The 17,314-nt window shown below is 30.3% G+C and overlaps 1 protein-coding gene and 1 long non-coding RNA gene across 2 annotated transcripts; both read left to right on the plus strand.

Moving 5' to 3' along the window:
- The first annotated feature begins 1,143 nt into the window (after positions 1–1,143).
- On the plus strand, positions 1,144–3,366 carry LOC122854994. Its single transcript, XR_006374028.1, has 3 exons — positions 1,144–1,395; positions 1,521–1,649; positions 1,714–3,366. It is a non-coding gene; the product is annotated as an uncharacterized LOC122854994 (long non-coding RNA).
- Positions 3,367–9,845: 6,479 nt separating this feature from the next.
- Positions 9,846–17,084, plus strand: LOC122854974 (carboxypeptidase D-like). Its single transcript, XM_044156035.1, has 9 exons — positions 9,846–10,739; positions 10,809–11,029; positions 11,096–11,251; positions 11,345–11,520; positions 11,612–11,759; positions 11,829–11,938; positions 13,034–13,533; positions 13,614–14,350; positions 14,432–17,084. The coding sequence occupies exons 1-9, from the start codon at positions 10,287–10,289 to the stop codon at positions 16,890–16,892; spliced, it is 4,962 nt and encodes a 1,653-aa protein (XP_044011970.1). The 5' UTR covers positions 9,846–10,286; the 3' UTR covers positions 16,893–17,084.
- Positions 17,085–17,314: the final 230 nt, after the last annotated feature.

Genomic DNA, 17,314 nt, shown 5'->3' on the forward strand with positions numbered 1-17,314 from the left:
CTCTGGCGTTTATTCTCGCGTTTACTCTCCCGTATACTTTCTACTATACTCTCTGCTATACCGGCAAGCATTATACATGCACTATATATAGCGTATAAACTTGGAGCGTCAGTGAGCGTCAGCTTCTATGTGTGTATGCGTGTGCGACTTTTTGTTTGTTTATTTATTTAAATATTATTAAACAGTTCAACTGAGTTTAATACTTAAATAATTGATTGCAAAGCCCGAAAATTTATAAATTCGCACTCACGCCCTTTTTCTTTTAGAAAAAAAAAATTCCTAAAAATGGCACTTACGCCCTTTTTCCATTAATGTGACGATATAAATAATAAAATTTATAATAATAATATTCGAAATATAAATACTAATAATTATTATTAACTAATAATATTTATATTTGAATATTATTGTCAGTATTAATATTATTATTATTATTATTATTATTAATATTCAGCGTGACATTACTCTGAAAGAAGTTTCACTTCCCCCGCGCGTACTCGCAACACGCTAATTTTTTTTTTATATAAGCTGGGGTGCATTCCTTTAATAAAAAATTTTTTTTCGTTTTGCAATTTCGCCCTGTAATACCGGCCAAAATTTTATAGGAAAAAGCTGTTTCTTGTAGTGGCAGTACTGGCACATGACATTATTTTTTTGGCTTCCAATTATTAAATGGATAACTGTTCAATGTTTATATCAAACTGAAATAAATAGAAAGCTGTTGTGGCAAAAAATTTATCACTTGTCGAATTGGACTGCAGCGCACCGTATTCGAAGATGGGTGTTCTCTAATTAGGGCATTTTTTTTTTTCACCACTCACGGCGCTTGTGAAGCTTTTTATGTAAAATCTATATGAAGGTTCACAAAAGCGCCTCCCCACTCCAGGCGAGCACAAAATGTCGGACTGTCTGGCTTCACTGATATCTATTTGTATCTTCCGCCAGCGGCAATGAAAGTAAATTTAGAGCTTTTTCACTCTGCTGGTGGCGCTTGGCCATGTAAGCTATATGAAATCTGCGTATAAAAAATTTGACAAGCATAAATACTGCGACGAAACTAAATTGTAAGAAGGCACCCACTTGTAAATTTGCCTTGTGAATTGGACTGCTGTAAAAAATAGAGCTGTGAGTCGGTTAATAACCGCGGTTAAAAATTTTTTGGTTTTTAACCAAAAAAGAGAGGAGCCTACGCACAAAAAGCTGCGCGTACTCCATACTGCGTATGTATTATTTATTAATTTTCAACAATAAAAATATTAATTTATTATAAATAATATTAACATTAAATATTATTTATTTGATGTCAAAAAAATATGAATAATTAAATTATGTTAACAATAATTCAATCGTAGTGTCAACTGAAAAATTTATGAATAAAAAAAGACAGTAAAAAAGGTAAACATCATAACAACTTTTATTTTTATTGTTATTAATATTTTTTTAAACATTTTTCTAAACAATAAGTATTATCAGTGATAAATTTCAAATAATTATATAACAATTAATATTATAATTTGCAGTTGATGGGTATGTCATATTCAGCCAGAATATGATATTCAGTCCAGAGAGACTTGATTATTATAAAAAGGAAAAGTGAGGTTAAACCCAGAGTTGACAGTCTACATTTTTGTTGTTGATATGTCATATGTGTAAGTAAAAAAAGTAATTAAATTTAGTCCAAAGAGTTTTAATAACAGTCCATATATTTTATAGATACCAATTTTAACAATGGGTCGTTCTGAATCTGAGGTTTGGAAACATTTTAATGTTGTTGCAAATCCTGAATGCAAATACAAGACAAGAAGTTTTAAATATTGTGGAAAAAAATATGTTTCAAATGCTGGTAGAATGACGAAGCATCTTGCTCAAGAATGTCAAAATTGTGATGATGAAATTTAAACAAATTTTATGGAAATGATTGTGCAAAAAAATAAACTTGATGTCAGACAATCATCTGAGCAAGTTGTAGCACTAATTACAAAGAACAAAACAACTTAAAACAAAGGCTCAATTGACAACCCTGGTGAAATCAATTTTGACAAAATTTGCCAAAATTAGTTAAAGTTTGCCAAAACCTTCAATTTTTGGCAAACATTGGCAAATTTTGTCAATCTTAATAAATTTTTTTTTTTGATAAATTTTGAAAACATTTGACAAAATTTGTCAAATTTTGTCTAATTTTGTCTCATTTTGACAAATTTTGTCAATCTTAATAAATTTTTTCTTTTGAAAAATTTTGAAAACATTTGACAAAATTTGTCAATATTTGTCAATCTTAATAAACTTTTTCTTTTGATAAATTTTGAAAACATTAAAAAAGTTGTAAATTATAATTTTTTTTTTTTGATAAATATTGCCAAAATTTGTCAAACTTTGCCAAATTTTTTTTAAACCGTTAATTTAGAAGAAACTATATGAATTTGATAATTTTTTAAAATTTATCTATAAACCGGAAGATATCGTTACCTTCTTTGCTACTGATGATATTAATTAATTAGAACAAAATAGAAAATAATATATTGATGAATGTTTCTCGCATGCAGGCATGTAATGTTATATTGCACAAATATAGACAGATTTCTATAGATGATGTGTTAACTTATGAAAATGATATATAACTGTCGGAAATTGGGTACATAATATGATTATGCAGACAACATAACTAGGTTTTTTTTTTTTTTTTTTCAATTCAAATAATTTTAGCAAAATTTGACAAAATTAGACTGTCCGTAAATTGAGGAGTCCCAATTTCCTTTCAAAATTTGCCAAATTTTGACTAAATTTGCTAAATTTTGACAAATTTTGACTAAATCTGACAAAATTTGACAAATAATTTTTGACAAATTTTGTCAAAATTATTTTCACCAGGGAAGTTTATTGATACTAAAATGTCCAAAGAAAATCATGATAAATTGAATGCTTCTTGTGCACGAGCAATATATGCCAGAGCTTCAATTAACATTATTGTACTTAAAAAAAGGTTACAAGTATTAAATTTTAAAGTTCAAAGTACACCAAAAATTAATCATATAAAATTTAAAAACATATGTAGTTTTTAGTTGAGTTTGTCCTTTTTTTTTTTCTTTTTTTTCTCATGAAAAAATTGCTTATTTTTTTGTTTTTTCCTTTTAATTTTTTTTTTTAAGGACAAATTGCAAGTGCAAAATATTGACAAACTTGAAAATAAAAAGCTTTATTAGTTTTCAACAAGTTCATGGTATAAAAAAATATAAAAAACGTTAACATATGGTATATTTCTTAATTTGTATTATTCTACTTGTTACAATATTATTGTATAATATTGAAAATATTATTAGTCTCAATTTTTCTTCCATTCATTGCTACTAATAAATATAATATATGGAATCTACAGGTCTTGTTAATATTATTATTCTCAATCATCATTGTTTTTTATATTTATTTTTATTTTCAGTATGTATCATTAAAATTTTTTTTTTTTAACCCAAATTTAATATAAATAACTCAAATATTATATTTTGTTTGTTTATAACAATCTATTTATTTATAATAATTTATTGTTTTTATTATTAATAATTAATTATATTAAACCTTGAAATAAGTCTCTGATTTTGGACCTATCAGGAAGCTGTAAATTTTGCACATGCGTGTCGATGCCCCGCCCCCGTTTGGTTTTAAACCGGTTATTAACCGTTAATAACAGTTATTAACCGTCAAAAAAATAAATAGCCGGCTAATTAACAGCTCTAGTAAAAAAGCAAAGCTCCTAATTCACCTCCATGATCATACTGTATGATAGGGGATATTCCGATATCCGAGACAACATGTTTTTTTGTCGGTTTCTTATAGGAAATTTTCTCAGGATTACGGGAAAAATACGAGAAAAATTCCTACGAATGCGCAAAGTGGTTAAAAATTGAGTTTAATATGAAAAATACGGCTATTTATCGGTTATGTAAATATACTTAGTAAAATAATCATTATTTCCAGAATCTAGTAATGGCATTTGATAAAACTCGTCGAGTCGAAGAAAAAAGTCTAAATAAAAATTTCGATATCTCAAAAAGTTTTCGAGCCGCGATAATTGAAAAATTTCGATATATCGATTTTTTTAAAATTTCAATAATTGAATTCGATAGAACTCGTCGAGGAGAAAAAAAAAGTCTACATAAAAACTTCGATATCTTGAATAGTTTTTGAGCTATAATAATTTATATATTTCGATATATTAAATTTTTTTTTTTAATAAACGCAATCGATAAAGCTTGCCAAGCTTAAAAAAAAAGCCCAAATAAAAATTTTTATATCTTGAATAGTTTTTTTTACTTGGTCGCTAGGTTTTTTACTTAGCTATATTTTTTACTTAGCTATATTTATAGCCAAACACATAATATCTACATAATTTTACCAGCTATATTTTTTACTTAGCTATATTTATAGCCAAACACACAATATCTATATAATTTTACCAGCTATATTTTTTACTTTAGCTATATTTTTTACGTTTATGAACAGTTAGCCGACAAGTAATGGGCCGACAAAAAAACAATAATTGTAGCTGATTGTACTTGGATTGTAGATGATTGTAATATATTTAGTTTTGTTTGTCAACCCCTTCATTAATTTTAATTAATTAATGAATATTTGGAGTTGCCAGATAGCCGACAATTTATAATTTTCAAATGGCTGATATTTTTATAGTAATAAGATGCTTAATCGATAGCAAATCGTTTGTACATCATTATTTTTCGTTTGTCATTGTTCAATAATTTTTATTTTTTTAAATATTAATTAAAAACTATTGTATTATTCATCCCCCTGTTAATTAGAACTTGCGCGTGCGCGAGTACACTGATAAAAAATGACGACCAAATGTCATGTTGGTGTTGGACAATGTTGAGGATTAATAAAATGTGTACAATGATAAACAATAACATTTTTTAAATAATCAACAACTAAGTAAATATCAAATTACTATCTTATCAATTCATTATAGTATTTAATAAAAAAAATAAATCAAACTTCAATATCTATTATTTTTTATCACTGTAACCGCGCATGCGCAAGTACTAATTAACAGGGGGATGAATAGTACAATGGTTTTTAATTAATATTTAAAAAAATAAAAATTAATGAACTATGACAAACAAAAAATAATGATGTACAAACGATTTGCTATCGATTAGCATCTTATTACTATAAAAATATCAGCCATTTGAAAATTATGAATTGTCGGCTATCTGTCAACTTCAAATATTCATGATTTAATTAAAATTAATTAGGGGGTTGTCAAACAAAACTAAATATATTACAATCATCTACAATCCAAGTACAATCAGCTACAATCATTGTTTTTTTGTCGGCCCATTACTTGTCGGCTAACTGTTAATAAACATTTTTTACTTAGCTATATTTTTTACTTAGCTATATTTTTTTCACTTAGCTACATCTTTTTCCTTAGCTCCATTATATTATCAATTATGAAAAAAATTATCATTAACATTAGAAAGATATCGATAACTCGAAAACTATTCACGTGATCAGAAAATTTTATTAGTTTTTTTTTTCTCCTTGATGAGTTTAATCAATTTCCATTCCCAGATAACCACATACCAGTAATCTACTGGTAGCTACCGGTAATTTTCATTGGAAATCTACCAGTAAGACCTACCAGTAATCTACTGGTAGATAACTGGTAGGAACTAACGGTAATTCCTACGAGTAACCTACCAGTAGATTACTGGTAGGACCTACTGGTAGATTACTGATAAGTCTTTCCGGTATCTCCTACCAGTAATTTACCGGTAGAATACTGGTAAGATTTACCAGTAGGTCCTACCAGCAATCTACTGGTAGGTTACTCGTAGGAATTACCGGTAGTTCCTACCAGTTATCTACCAGTAGATTACTGGTAGTTTCTGCCAGTCAATTAATTCGCAGTTTGAAAACTAAAGATTTAGCTATTAATTGTATCAATATATGCTCGGTGACACAAAATAAATTCAGAGCATGATGATTGAACAGGAAATAAATGTAGAAACATATATAGTTTTGTGATGAATATATAATTTTATAAATAAATTTTTTGAATAAAATCTACATGAATAAAAATATTGTATATTTTGATGAAAATTTTATAAAATGGATTGAATATAATATAATTAATAGAACAGGAAAATTAATTATTATTTGTAATGTTTTTTTTTTTTTTAAATGTCGTTCTATGCTGCTCCGGCTGTTTTAGTTTTTTCAGCCCTACGATTTTTGGTACTTTTGAATGCACATTGCATGAATTTGTTGAACTGTTCATCTGTTGGCTGACGTTGTCTAAAAATACGTGGAACAGCTTCTGAAAAACCAAAGAAGGGTGCTCAAATATTATTTTATTTATTATTAATACATATGTGATATTTTTTTTTAAAACCAACATCCCCCAAGGAAAGCAGTAGCTAAAGAATTAATTTGGCCAGGAAAATTATGTTTTAAGCAACATTAATTTCTTAGCTACATCTTCTCCTTAGTAATCCATTTATCGGTAAATAAAACACATGGAGTTTATTATTAATAAATAAAACACATGGAGTTTTAATATTTATTAATTTTATTATTTATCAAATTCCATGTGTTTAATTTACAGATAAATGGATTACTAAGGAGAAGATGTAGCTAAAAAAATTAATGTTGCTTAAAACATAATTTTTCTGGCCACATTAATTCCTTAGCTACATCTTTTCCTTAGCTACTGCTTTTCCTTGGAAATTTGTATTTTTAAAAAAATAAATTTACATGTATTTTATTTATAAAATAAATAAAAAATGTCCAAGGAAAAGCAGTAGCTAAGGAATTAATGTGACTAAGGGATTATTTCCTTGAAACGTAATACTTTGGCAGCCTCAATTCCTTAGCTGCATCTTTACCTTAGCTACTGCTTTTCCTTGGACATTTGTATTTTTTAAAAATGAATTTACATGTATTTTATTTATAGAATAAATAAAAAATGTCCAAGGAAAAGCAGTAGCTAAGGAATTAATGTGACTAAGGGATTATTTCCTTGGAACATAATTCTTTGGCAGCCTCAATTCCTTAGCTACATCTTCTCCTTAGCTACTGCTTTTCCTTAAAAATTTTTTTTTTTTAGAAAAAATAAATTTACATGTATTTTATTTATAAAATAAATAAAAAATGTCCAAGGAAAAGCAGAAGCTAAGGAAAAGATGTAGCTAAGGAATTAATGTGACTCAGGGATTATTTCCTTGAAGAATTATGTTTCGAGGAAATAATTCCGTAGTCATATTAATTCCTTATAAATAAAATACATGTAAATTTATTTTTCAAAAATACAAATGTCCAAGAAAAAGCAGTAGCTAAGGAAAATATGTAGCTAAGGAATTGAGGCTGCCAAAGAATTATGTTTCAAGGAAATAATTCCTTAGTCACATTAATTCCTTAGCTACATCTTTTCCATAGCTACTGGTTTTCCTTGGACATTTTTTATTTATTTCATAAATAAAATACATGTAAATTTATTTTTTAAAAATACAAATTTCCAAGGAAAAGCAGTAGCTAAGGAAAAGATGTAGCTAAGGAATTGAGGCTGCCAAAGAATTATGTTTCAAGGAAATAATTCCTTAGTCACATTAATTCCTTAGCTACTGCTTTTCCTTGGACATTTTCTATTTAGTTTATAAATAAAATACATGTAAATTTATTTTCCAAAAATACAAATGTCCAAGGAAAAGCAGTAGCTAAGGAAAAGATGTAGCTAAGGAATTGAGGCTGCCAAAGAATTATGTTTCGAGGAAATAATCCCTTAGTCACATCAATTCCTTAGCTACTGCTTTTCCTTGGACATTTTTTATTTATTTTATAAATAAAATACATGTAAATTTATTTTTCAAAAATACAAATGTCCAAGGAAAAGCAGTAGCTAAGGTAAAGATGTAGCTAAGGAATTGAGGCTGCCAAAGTATTATGTTTCAAGGAAATAATTCCTTAGTCACATTAATTCCTTAGCTACATCTTTTCCATAGCTACTGGTTTTCCTTGGACATTTTTTATTTATTTCATAAATAAAATACATGTAAATTTATTTTTTAAAAATACAAATGTCCAAGGAAAAGCAGTAGCTAAGGAAAAGATGTAGCTAAGGAATTGAGGCTGCCAAAGAATTATGTTTCAAGGAAATAATTCCTTAGTCACATTAATTCCTTAGCTACATCTTTTCCTTAGCTACTGCTTTTCCTTGGACATTTGTATTTTTGAAAAATAAATTTACATGTATTTTATTTATAAAATAAATAAAAAATGTCCAAGGAAAAGATGTAGCTAAGGAATTAATGTGACTAAGGAATTATCTCCTTGAAACATAATTCTTTGGCAGCCTCAATTCTTTAGCTACATCTTTTCCTTAGCTACTGCTTTTCTTTGGAAATTTGTATTTTTAAACAATAAATTTACATGTATTTTATTTATAAAATAAATAAAAAATGTCCAAGGAAAAGCAGTAGCTAAGGAAAAGATGTAGCTAAGGAATTAATGTGACTAAGGAATTGTTTCCGTGAAACATAATTCTTTGGCAGCCTCAATTACTTAGCTACATCCTTAGCTAAGGAATTAAGGTTGCCAAGAAATTATTTTTTAAGCAATTAATGTTGCCTAAAACATAATTTTTTGGCAACCTTAATTTTTTAGCTACATCTTTTCGTTAGCTACTGCTTGTTCTTGCGATTTTTATTTTTGTAATGACTAAAAAATATAATATTTCATTTTTCGAAAATAAAATCCCCAAGGAAAAGATGTAGCTAAGGAAAAGATATAGCTAAGAAATTAATGTGGCCAGAAAAATTATGTTTAAAGCAACTTCAATTCCTTAGCTACATTTTTTCCTTAGCTACATCTTTTCCTTAGACATATTTATCCTTCAAAAATTAAATTACATTTACTTTATTTAATAAATAAATGAATTTATATATAGGACAACCAGTAGCTAAGGGAAAAATGTAGCTAAGGAATCAATGTGGCTAGAAAAATTATGCAGCTACATCTTCTTCTGGGACATTTTTCTTTTAAAAAAAATAAATTTTTTTAGCTGCATTTATACTTTAGCTGTATGCCGTAAAATATTAATTTATTCAATAATATTATTACAAGCAAGCGTGATATTTATTACGGCAAATACTCTAATGCTGAGGCTTTCGGGTTTATTAAAATGATTCACCAGTAATCTACCAGTAGACTACTGGTAGTTGATACCAGTAATTTTTTACCGGAAATTTACTGGTAGATTACTGGTAGTTCCTACCAGTAATTTTTTACTGGAATTCTACTGGTAGATTACTGGTAGTTCCTACTGGTAGTATTTACCAGTAGGATTCCAGTAATATACTGGTTGGAAATTACTGGTAGGAGCTACCAGCAGTCCAATTCACAGGGCAAATTTTTTACAATTTAGGGCTTTTTTTTGCCGGTAATGGCGCTTGTCAAATTTTTTTTATATAGGTTTCACATACAAAAGCTCTACAAGCGCCACCAGTAGAGGAAAAAAGCCCTAAAATGTAATGCCCTGTGAATTGGACTGCAGGGGTGCTATTCTTGGTCCCGTATTGCGGGAGTTATTGCGGGTCCCGCAATAACGATTCGCCGACAAGAAATGTTTGTCGCAATAGAAAAATATGAAGGCGCTTGTTGTTGCTTTCATGTAAAGCTGCCATAGTCGTATGCAAATGCAAAAATAAAGTAGAATTTACATGAAAGCAACAACAAGCGCCTTCATATTTTTCTATTGCGACAAACATTTCTTGTCGGCGAATCGTTATTGCGGGACCCGCAATAACTCCCGCAATACGGGACCAAGAATAGCACCCCAGTTATCTACTAGTAGTAGTTACTGGTAAGCTACCAGTAGATTACCGGTAGCATATAATCCTACCAGTTGTGGTTATCTGGGAATTATTAAAAAAATGATACAGTGTATGATACTGCTGTATGATACACCGGTATCATACCTACCTAACACTGCGTGGAGACACCGCTTAATAAAACTTACGTGACAAATGACAATTGACAAACCTCATTATATCGCATAGTAACAAAATATTTTATGTTATATTATATTATATATTGAAATATATTAATATAAATCGCAGCCCAAAATACAAATAAGATAAACAGTGAGTTGTCACGCAATCAACGCCAGCTATTGTGTCGGTTTCAGTTGAGTCAGTGATTTTCTAAATCACTGGAGATTTCGACCAATTTCGACGTCTGGAGAAAATCAAAGTGATAAATGAATAAATAAATAAAGAATAATGTTTTCGAATTTGTTTGTCCTGGTTATCGCTATTTTGATAATTTCAACAGCAACTGGTCACAGTCTTTCATCAACATCCACCATTGACAATGAGGATTTCATAACAGCTCAATATACAAATTATGAAGAACTTGGAAAACTTTTTCATCATCTTGAGAAGCAATATCCGAATCTTGCCAAAGTACATTCTATTGGTCAATCTGTCCTAAATCGTGAGCTCTGGGTATTGGAAATTTCAGAAAATGTCAATGAACGAGATATTGGCGAACCCATGGTCAAATATGTAGCTAACATGCATGGTGACGAATCAGTTGGTCGTCAGCTGATGGTTTATCTGGCCCAATATCTCCTCGCCAACTATGCTAATAATCAAAGAGTTGCTCATCTCGTTAACACTACAGACATCTTTATAATGCCATCATTAAATCCAGACGGTTTTGAAAATTCAATTGTATGTTTTTAATTTTATCTAATAATTATTCTCTTGATCAATTTTGAACATATTTGTGAGTTTTTTTAGGAAGGGTACTGTGAATCGAAAAATGACTATTCTGGTCGCGAGAATGCCAACCATGTTGATTTGAACCGTAATTTTCCTGACAAATTTGTTTACACAACGAAATTTACAAAAAAAGAAAAAGAAACATTGGCTATGATGGCATGGATACAAAGTCGACCCTTTGTACTCTCTGCAAACTTTCATGGTGGAGCTGTCGTTGCAAGCTACCCATTCGACTCGGGGTATCTATTATTTCTTGAATTTTTTACTCTTCATGAAATTATAAATTAAAATATTATCTTTTTTAGTATAGCTAATGAGTGTTGTACAGAAAGTAGATCCCCAGATGATGACATATTTAAATACCTTGCCCATGTCTATGCTGATAATCATGATGAGATGCGTAGAGGAAACTCATGTCGTCCTGACAGCTTTTCTGGTGGAGTCACTAATGGAGCATATTGGTAAAACAAGATTTAACTGATTTGTTTTTCAATATCATTTAAAAAAAAAAATTTTTAATTTTAAAAGCATTGTAAAATATTTTTCTATTTTAGGTACAAAGTTGTTGGTGGTATGCAAGATTACAATTATGTAACGTCAAATACTTTTGAAATAACATTCGAATTGAGCTGCTGTAAGTATCCAAAAGCTTCTGAAATGCCTAATCAATGGAAATCAAACAAGGAATCTTTGATTCAATATTTGGAACACGTACACATGGGTATTAAAGGTAACTTAATTATCATTAAATAAGACTATTATGTACCAAAAATGTTGTTGCTGTTGTTGTTGAATTATTCAATTCATATGTATTTCTTTAGGATTGGTTTTCGATGATAAACACAGGCCAATTTATGGTGCCAAAATAGTAGTAAGCCCTATCAAACAAAGTATTACAACCACGGCACGGGGTGAATATTGGAGACTCTTAGCGCCTGGAAAATATATTGCTTATGCCGAAGCTTGGGGGTAAAACTCTAATTAAGTTATATGTCTTCTAGTGAAAACTTAATTGACCTGAGATGTTAAATTTTTCAGATACGAACCAAGTGAAACAGTTAATATTCAAGTGGAAGAAGAGAGTAAACTACATGTTGTCAACTTTCATTTAAAAGCGAAACTATTGTCTCCCGTTGGTGATCAAACAGGTAATAACGTAAAGAATTATCAAGTGATTCCACTCATACCACTATTAAGAAGATTATATAATCACTTGAATATCGATAAATATTAGGGTTAAATTATTAACCGTGTTAATCTTGCAACAAATGATAGCATTTCCGATTAATAGTTTGAGACAAATACAAATATATAACGAGTATAGAAGATTAACTATAAAATTGATTCGAGTTTGTGAGATAATACTATATATTAATGATGAGTGGTCCTAAAGTCCTCAGCATTATAGTTTTTTTATTATTTCTTTAATATAATCGAAGAAATACGTAAAAAAGTATGAAAAAAAATAATTACATATTTTCACCATCGAATATACTATTTTGCACGTTAATCGTTTCAGAAAAGAAGTATCCGCACATTAAAAAATAAAAATAAAAGTTTGTTTCGTTATAATCGAGGCTAGTTTCACAATTCAAAAAATTCGTATTAATTTAAACATTAAGATAAAAAGCTTTATTTACATTTAAATAATATTGATAATGTGTATAATTGTATCTCAATCATTATATGATTTATTTAATTAATCACATACCAGTGAGAACAAGTATTTTAAGAAATTAATAATAATCGTTTGATTCATTTTTATTTATTATAATTATATTGATTTCTTCTAAACCCAAAATTTATGTTGACTGACTATCCATGACGGACTTGTTTTTGCATCAAATGAAATAAGTACTTTTACCACATCATGGATCAAATTTTTACTCGAAACATCAGTTATTTTTAAAAAGATTTTGTCTCTTAGTGTTGGATAGCTAAGTGAATAAAAAATTTAAATGTATGAGAATTGTGTAAAACAATTTGAATAACAATAAATATAATGGAGTATTATATTTTTTTTTTATAATTACTGAAAGTATCATGTTCTTTTATCAGAAACTTTGCGACATTCCCATTCGATTTTTTCACGGTTCGTTGATTTTTTTTTTTTTTTTATAATGAATTTTTGATTTTTATTTTCTGAGTTTTAATTTTAAAGTTTTTGTCATTAGTTCATTTTTTCATGCTTTTTTTATTATTTGTTTTTTTCTTTTTTTGTTTCTTTTTTATTAAACTTACAGCTAAAATTTTCAAAAAAATTGAAAATATCAAAAGGCCTCGTGATGAATATGGTTTTTACCACCCAGCTAAATTCATCCATCACAATTATTTGAAAATGGAAAAAATGTTAAAAATAATGGAGAAAAATTACCCAAACATAACCCGTCTATATAGTATTGGAAAGTCCGTTCAAGGTCGTGAATTATATGTTATGGAAATAACGAAAAATCCTGGTAAGCATGATACAAACAAACCAGAAGTCAAGTATATTGGTAATATGCATGGCAATGAAGTAATAGGACGGGAATGTATTTTATTATTATTGAAATATTTGTGTGAAAATTATGGAAGTGATGAGAGAACAACAAAAATTGTCGACTCAATTAGACTTCATGTGATGCCTAGTATGAATCCAGATGGCTATGAAATATCAAATGAACATAACGAGATGAAGGGACGTGAAAACGCTCACCATGTTGATTTGAACAGAAATTTTCCTGATCAATATGGACAAACAAGGGTATATATTTCATCAGTGCACATTTAATTCGTTATCATAGCTTAAATAATATTTTTTGATATTCTTTTTTTTATAACCAGGAAAACAAGATTGCCGAGCCAGAAACAAAAGCAGTCATTGATTGGATAGCTAAGATACCATTTGTACTGTCCGCTAATCTTCATGGTGGAGCTTTGGTTGCAAATTATCCATACGACAATAACCCAAACGTTTCTTTTGACAAAACAAAAGAAAACCTTAGTCCTGATGATGCCGTTTTTAAGGCTATTTCGTTGGCGTATTCCAACGCTCATGCCAAGATGCATCTTGGACTGCCGTGCCAGTCGCCACGACAAAAAGGTCTGCTAGATGAGAGTTTTCCTAATGGCATTACAAATGGTGCTAAGTGGTATCCAGTTCCCGGTGGTATGCAAGATTACAATTATATCCATAGTAATGCATTTGAAATTACTATTGAACTCGGTTGTACCAAATATCCAAATGCCAGTGAGATTCACAGCTATTGGCTGGATAACAGAGAAGCTCTTCTATCATTTATTGAAATGGCGCGACGCGGTGTGCACGGAGTAGTGACCTCTTCTATCGGCAATCCAATATCTCGAGCTACAATATCCGTCGACGGTATCCATCACAATATTTACACATCAGAAAACGGTGATTATTGGAGAATGTTGGTTCCAGGCACTTACAATATCACAGCGAGTGCGCCAGGCTTTGAATCATCAACACAAATAATCACAATATCTTCGAATCGTGAGTCTCATCAACAAGAATTGACGCTCGATTTTCAACTTATGCGTAACGATAAGAACCACTGGTAATTCTTAGTTATTTATTTTAATAGTTTTTTGTTTTACGTTTTTTTTTTTTTTTTATTTTATTATATTTTTTTATGTAGGTCATCTGCATATGATTTTGGAATCGCAAAGAATCTTGATCCCGGTTATCAAAAAAGTATCAAGATAAATGAAAACATGGGTCAACTCGCAAAACAGTATAATACTGTTGAATTTATTGCTGAAGGTTCGCTCAATAGTGTAGCTATCCATTCATTGAAAATAACTCGAAACCTTGGCTCACCCGAGGAGAATAAAATCCGAATTGCGCTAGTTGGTGGTGTATTTGCCTCTCAACCAATTGGCCGTGAAATATTAATGCGCCTTGCTAATCATCTGGTGGTAGCTGAAAAAATTGATGATCCACTGGTTAAGCGACTCTTAGATGATGCAGTCCTCCACATAATTCCAATTTTAGATCCTCGTTTTGATAATATAACCGAAAGCTGCAATCCTTCAGTTGACGATGAGGTGGGAGAAAAACTGATTACGGAAAATGATGATAGCACCAACGTCCAAACTTTAGCGTTCAAAAGAATGCTGGCTACAGAACAGTTCAACGTAGTTATTCCAATTTTAGATGAAGGTTTTGGTGTAAATTATGCTGATGATAATCTCAATGTGTTAAAAAAACTTTCTGAAATTTATGAATCATCAATGAACAAAGAATCTTGTGAGGGCACGAGTAGCAATTCAAGTGCTTTGCTCGCTAACTATATTAAGGATAAATATAAGACTCCGGTTCTAGCCGTGTCGATGTCATGCTGTAAGTATCCACCATCTGATAAAATACCTATTATTTGGCAGCAGAATTTACGGCCCTTCAAAGAACTACTTTTTAACCTTGCAACGGGAATCAGAGTTGCTGTTGAAAATATTCATGGTGAGCCACTACGTCAAGGACAAGTAACGATTGCCGCTCAAGTCTATTATTTTTCTCAAAATATGGCGTATTTTGTGAAAACACTTGTGCCGGGAAAATATTCATTGATATTTTCATGCCCAAGATATATGACAAAAACTGTTGAAGTTGTTGTCAAAAAACACAAAATGACTGAGATCAAAATTCAATTAATAAAGATAAAGAGTTCTGAATTAATTTTACCAATTTCAAATTACCAGAGTAAATGGATGAATGAAAACAATGAAGTAAATCAATTTTTAAATGATTTGTATGTTAACCATCCAAACATATCCAAGTTACAAAACGTTGGAATTACATCTACAAAAGCTAACGTCATGGCGTTGCAAATAGCTATCCAAGATGATAAAAATGAAAAAATCAATCGGCCAAATATTGTTATTATGGCAGGTATTGGTAATGGCGCACCGCTAACCACAAAAGTACTTCTTAAATTTGCGACTTATTTGTTAATAAATTATAGTCTCATATCAACTATCGCTGATATTTTAAAACGATTTAATATTTTTATCGTACCAAATATACATCCAACAGATAACAATTTTACGTGTTCGACAATGTCAACGAAACTTAAATTTCCACTTTCCGGAGAAATGGGCTTCGACGAACAAATGATTATAAATTGGCTCATAAAAATAAATGCAAACTTTGCAGTTAACTTAAACACTGGATCCAGGCACATTGAAATACCTTTTTCAAGTAAATACGGGCAGCCGAGAGACTATCAAACCTACGATGAAAAGATTTTACAAAAACTGGCATTCAGATATACGCATTCGCATCCGACAATGTACCGATTGTACCAGAAGTGTGTCGATGATTTGAGAATTGAGAAAGATGGTGTTGCCCACGGTGGCAATGTAACGCCAGGTGGTCGGCCTGACTCGCTGCTTGATTACTTGTATTTTAACACAACGACTCTTATGCTCGACGTTTACATTAGTTGTTGTAATACCGATAATCTTGACATCTGGAAAAACAATAAAAACAGCCTTTTAGCAACGATTGACGCAATCTCTGAAGGGGTCACTGGCTACGTGGTTTCAGAATCTGGTGAATTAATTCCTGGGGCAGTTTTGTCTTATGATCATTCTGTTCATCAAGTTCACAGTGACAGAATGGGTGTCTACTGGCTTCTTCTTCCTGCTGGTAAACATACAATAACTGTCAAAGCTCCCGGTTACTCAACAGCTACAAAAATTATATCAACACCAGATCTCAAAAAGTTTACACTTCTAATATTTACACTACAAAACAGCAACATCATGGGAATGCCTAGAATTGTCTTTATTATTGTGGCTAGTTTCATTTGTCTGTTAATTGTCATACTTATAGTTATTTGTATAAGCAAATGTCAAGCAGATAAAAAAACTAAGTTAAAGAATCGCAGAACATATGCATTTAGTTTACTTCGAGATGGTACGAGTTTTTTTGATGACGATGAAAAAGAAATTGAGGTTTTCAAGAGACCGATCAAAGATAATGTCGATGCAGCCGATAATTCTCTGCTAGAACCGACAAGGCCGTATTTTGATGAAGACAATGAATCGAGCTCGGAAATGGAAAGTGATCTTGAATTCATTAAACCTGAAGAGAATTAGCATGATATAATTCCGATCGCTTTACATAAGTAAAACTCAAATAAACTTCCGTCCTTTTAGTCCATAATCTAAAATTTTCATCGTTTTTTCTAATAGTATACTAACAATATACGTGTCCGTAGGACACTTATGTTTTCGTTTTTCATGTGACTTTTTGTTATTTTACAATAAAAATTGAACTTCTTGATCAAATTGGCTTTTGAGATGCTCATTTTGTTGTATTTTTTTTCCAGAAGCGATGTGATTTTTTGTTGGAATATTTAGGCCTCAATAAATTTTTTATCTTTATTTCAGGGCTAGGCCCACAAGCTAAAACTGATTAATTACGTTGACTAATGTTTCAATCGACAACGCTTCATTAGAAGACTTCAAGATATTTTTCTTTTTTATTCAACAATATGTAGTGTCACGTCATGTAGTTG

This window comes from Aphidius gifuensis, linkage group LG4 (genome assembly GCF_014905175.1).
Source record: "Aphidius gifuensis isolate YNYX2018 linkage group LG4, ASM1490517v1, whole genome shotgun sequence".
NCBI lineage: Eukaryota > Metazoa > Arthropoda > Insecta > Hymenoptera > Braconidae > Aphidius > Aphidius gifuensis.

Bases quoted from the DNA above. Each gene is read 5' to 3' on its own strand.
- LOC122854974 (XM_044156035.1), top strand. From the start codon at position 10,287: ATGTTTTCGAATTTGTTTGTCCTGGTTATCGCTATTTTGATAATTTCA. The intron at 11,030-11,095 runs GTATCTATTATT...TATCTTTTTTAG, and splicing joins AGCTACCCATTCGACTCGGG to TATAGCTAATGAGTGTTGTA. The intron at 11,521-11,611 runs GTAACTTAATTA...GTATTTCTTTAG, and splicing joins CGTACACATGGGTATTAAAG to GATTGGTTTTCGATGATAAA.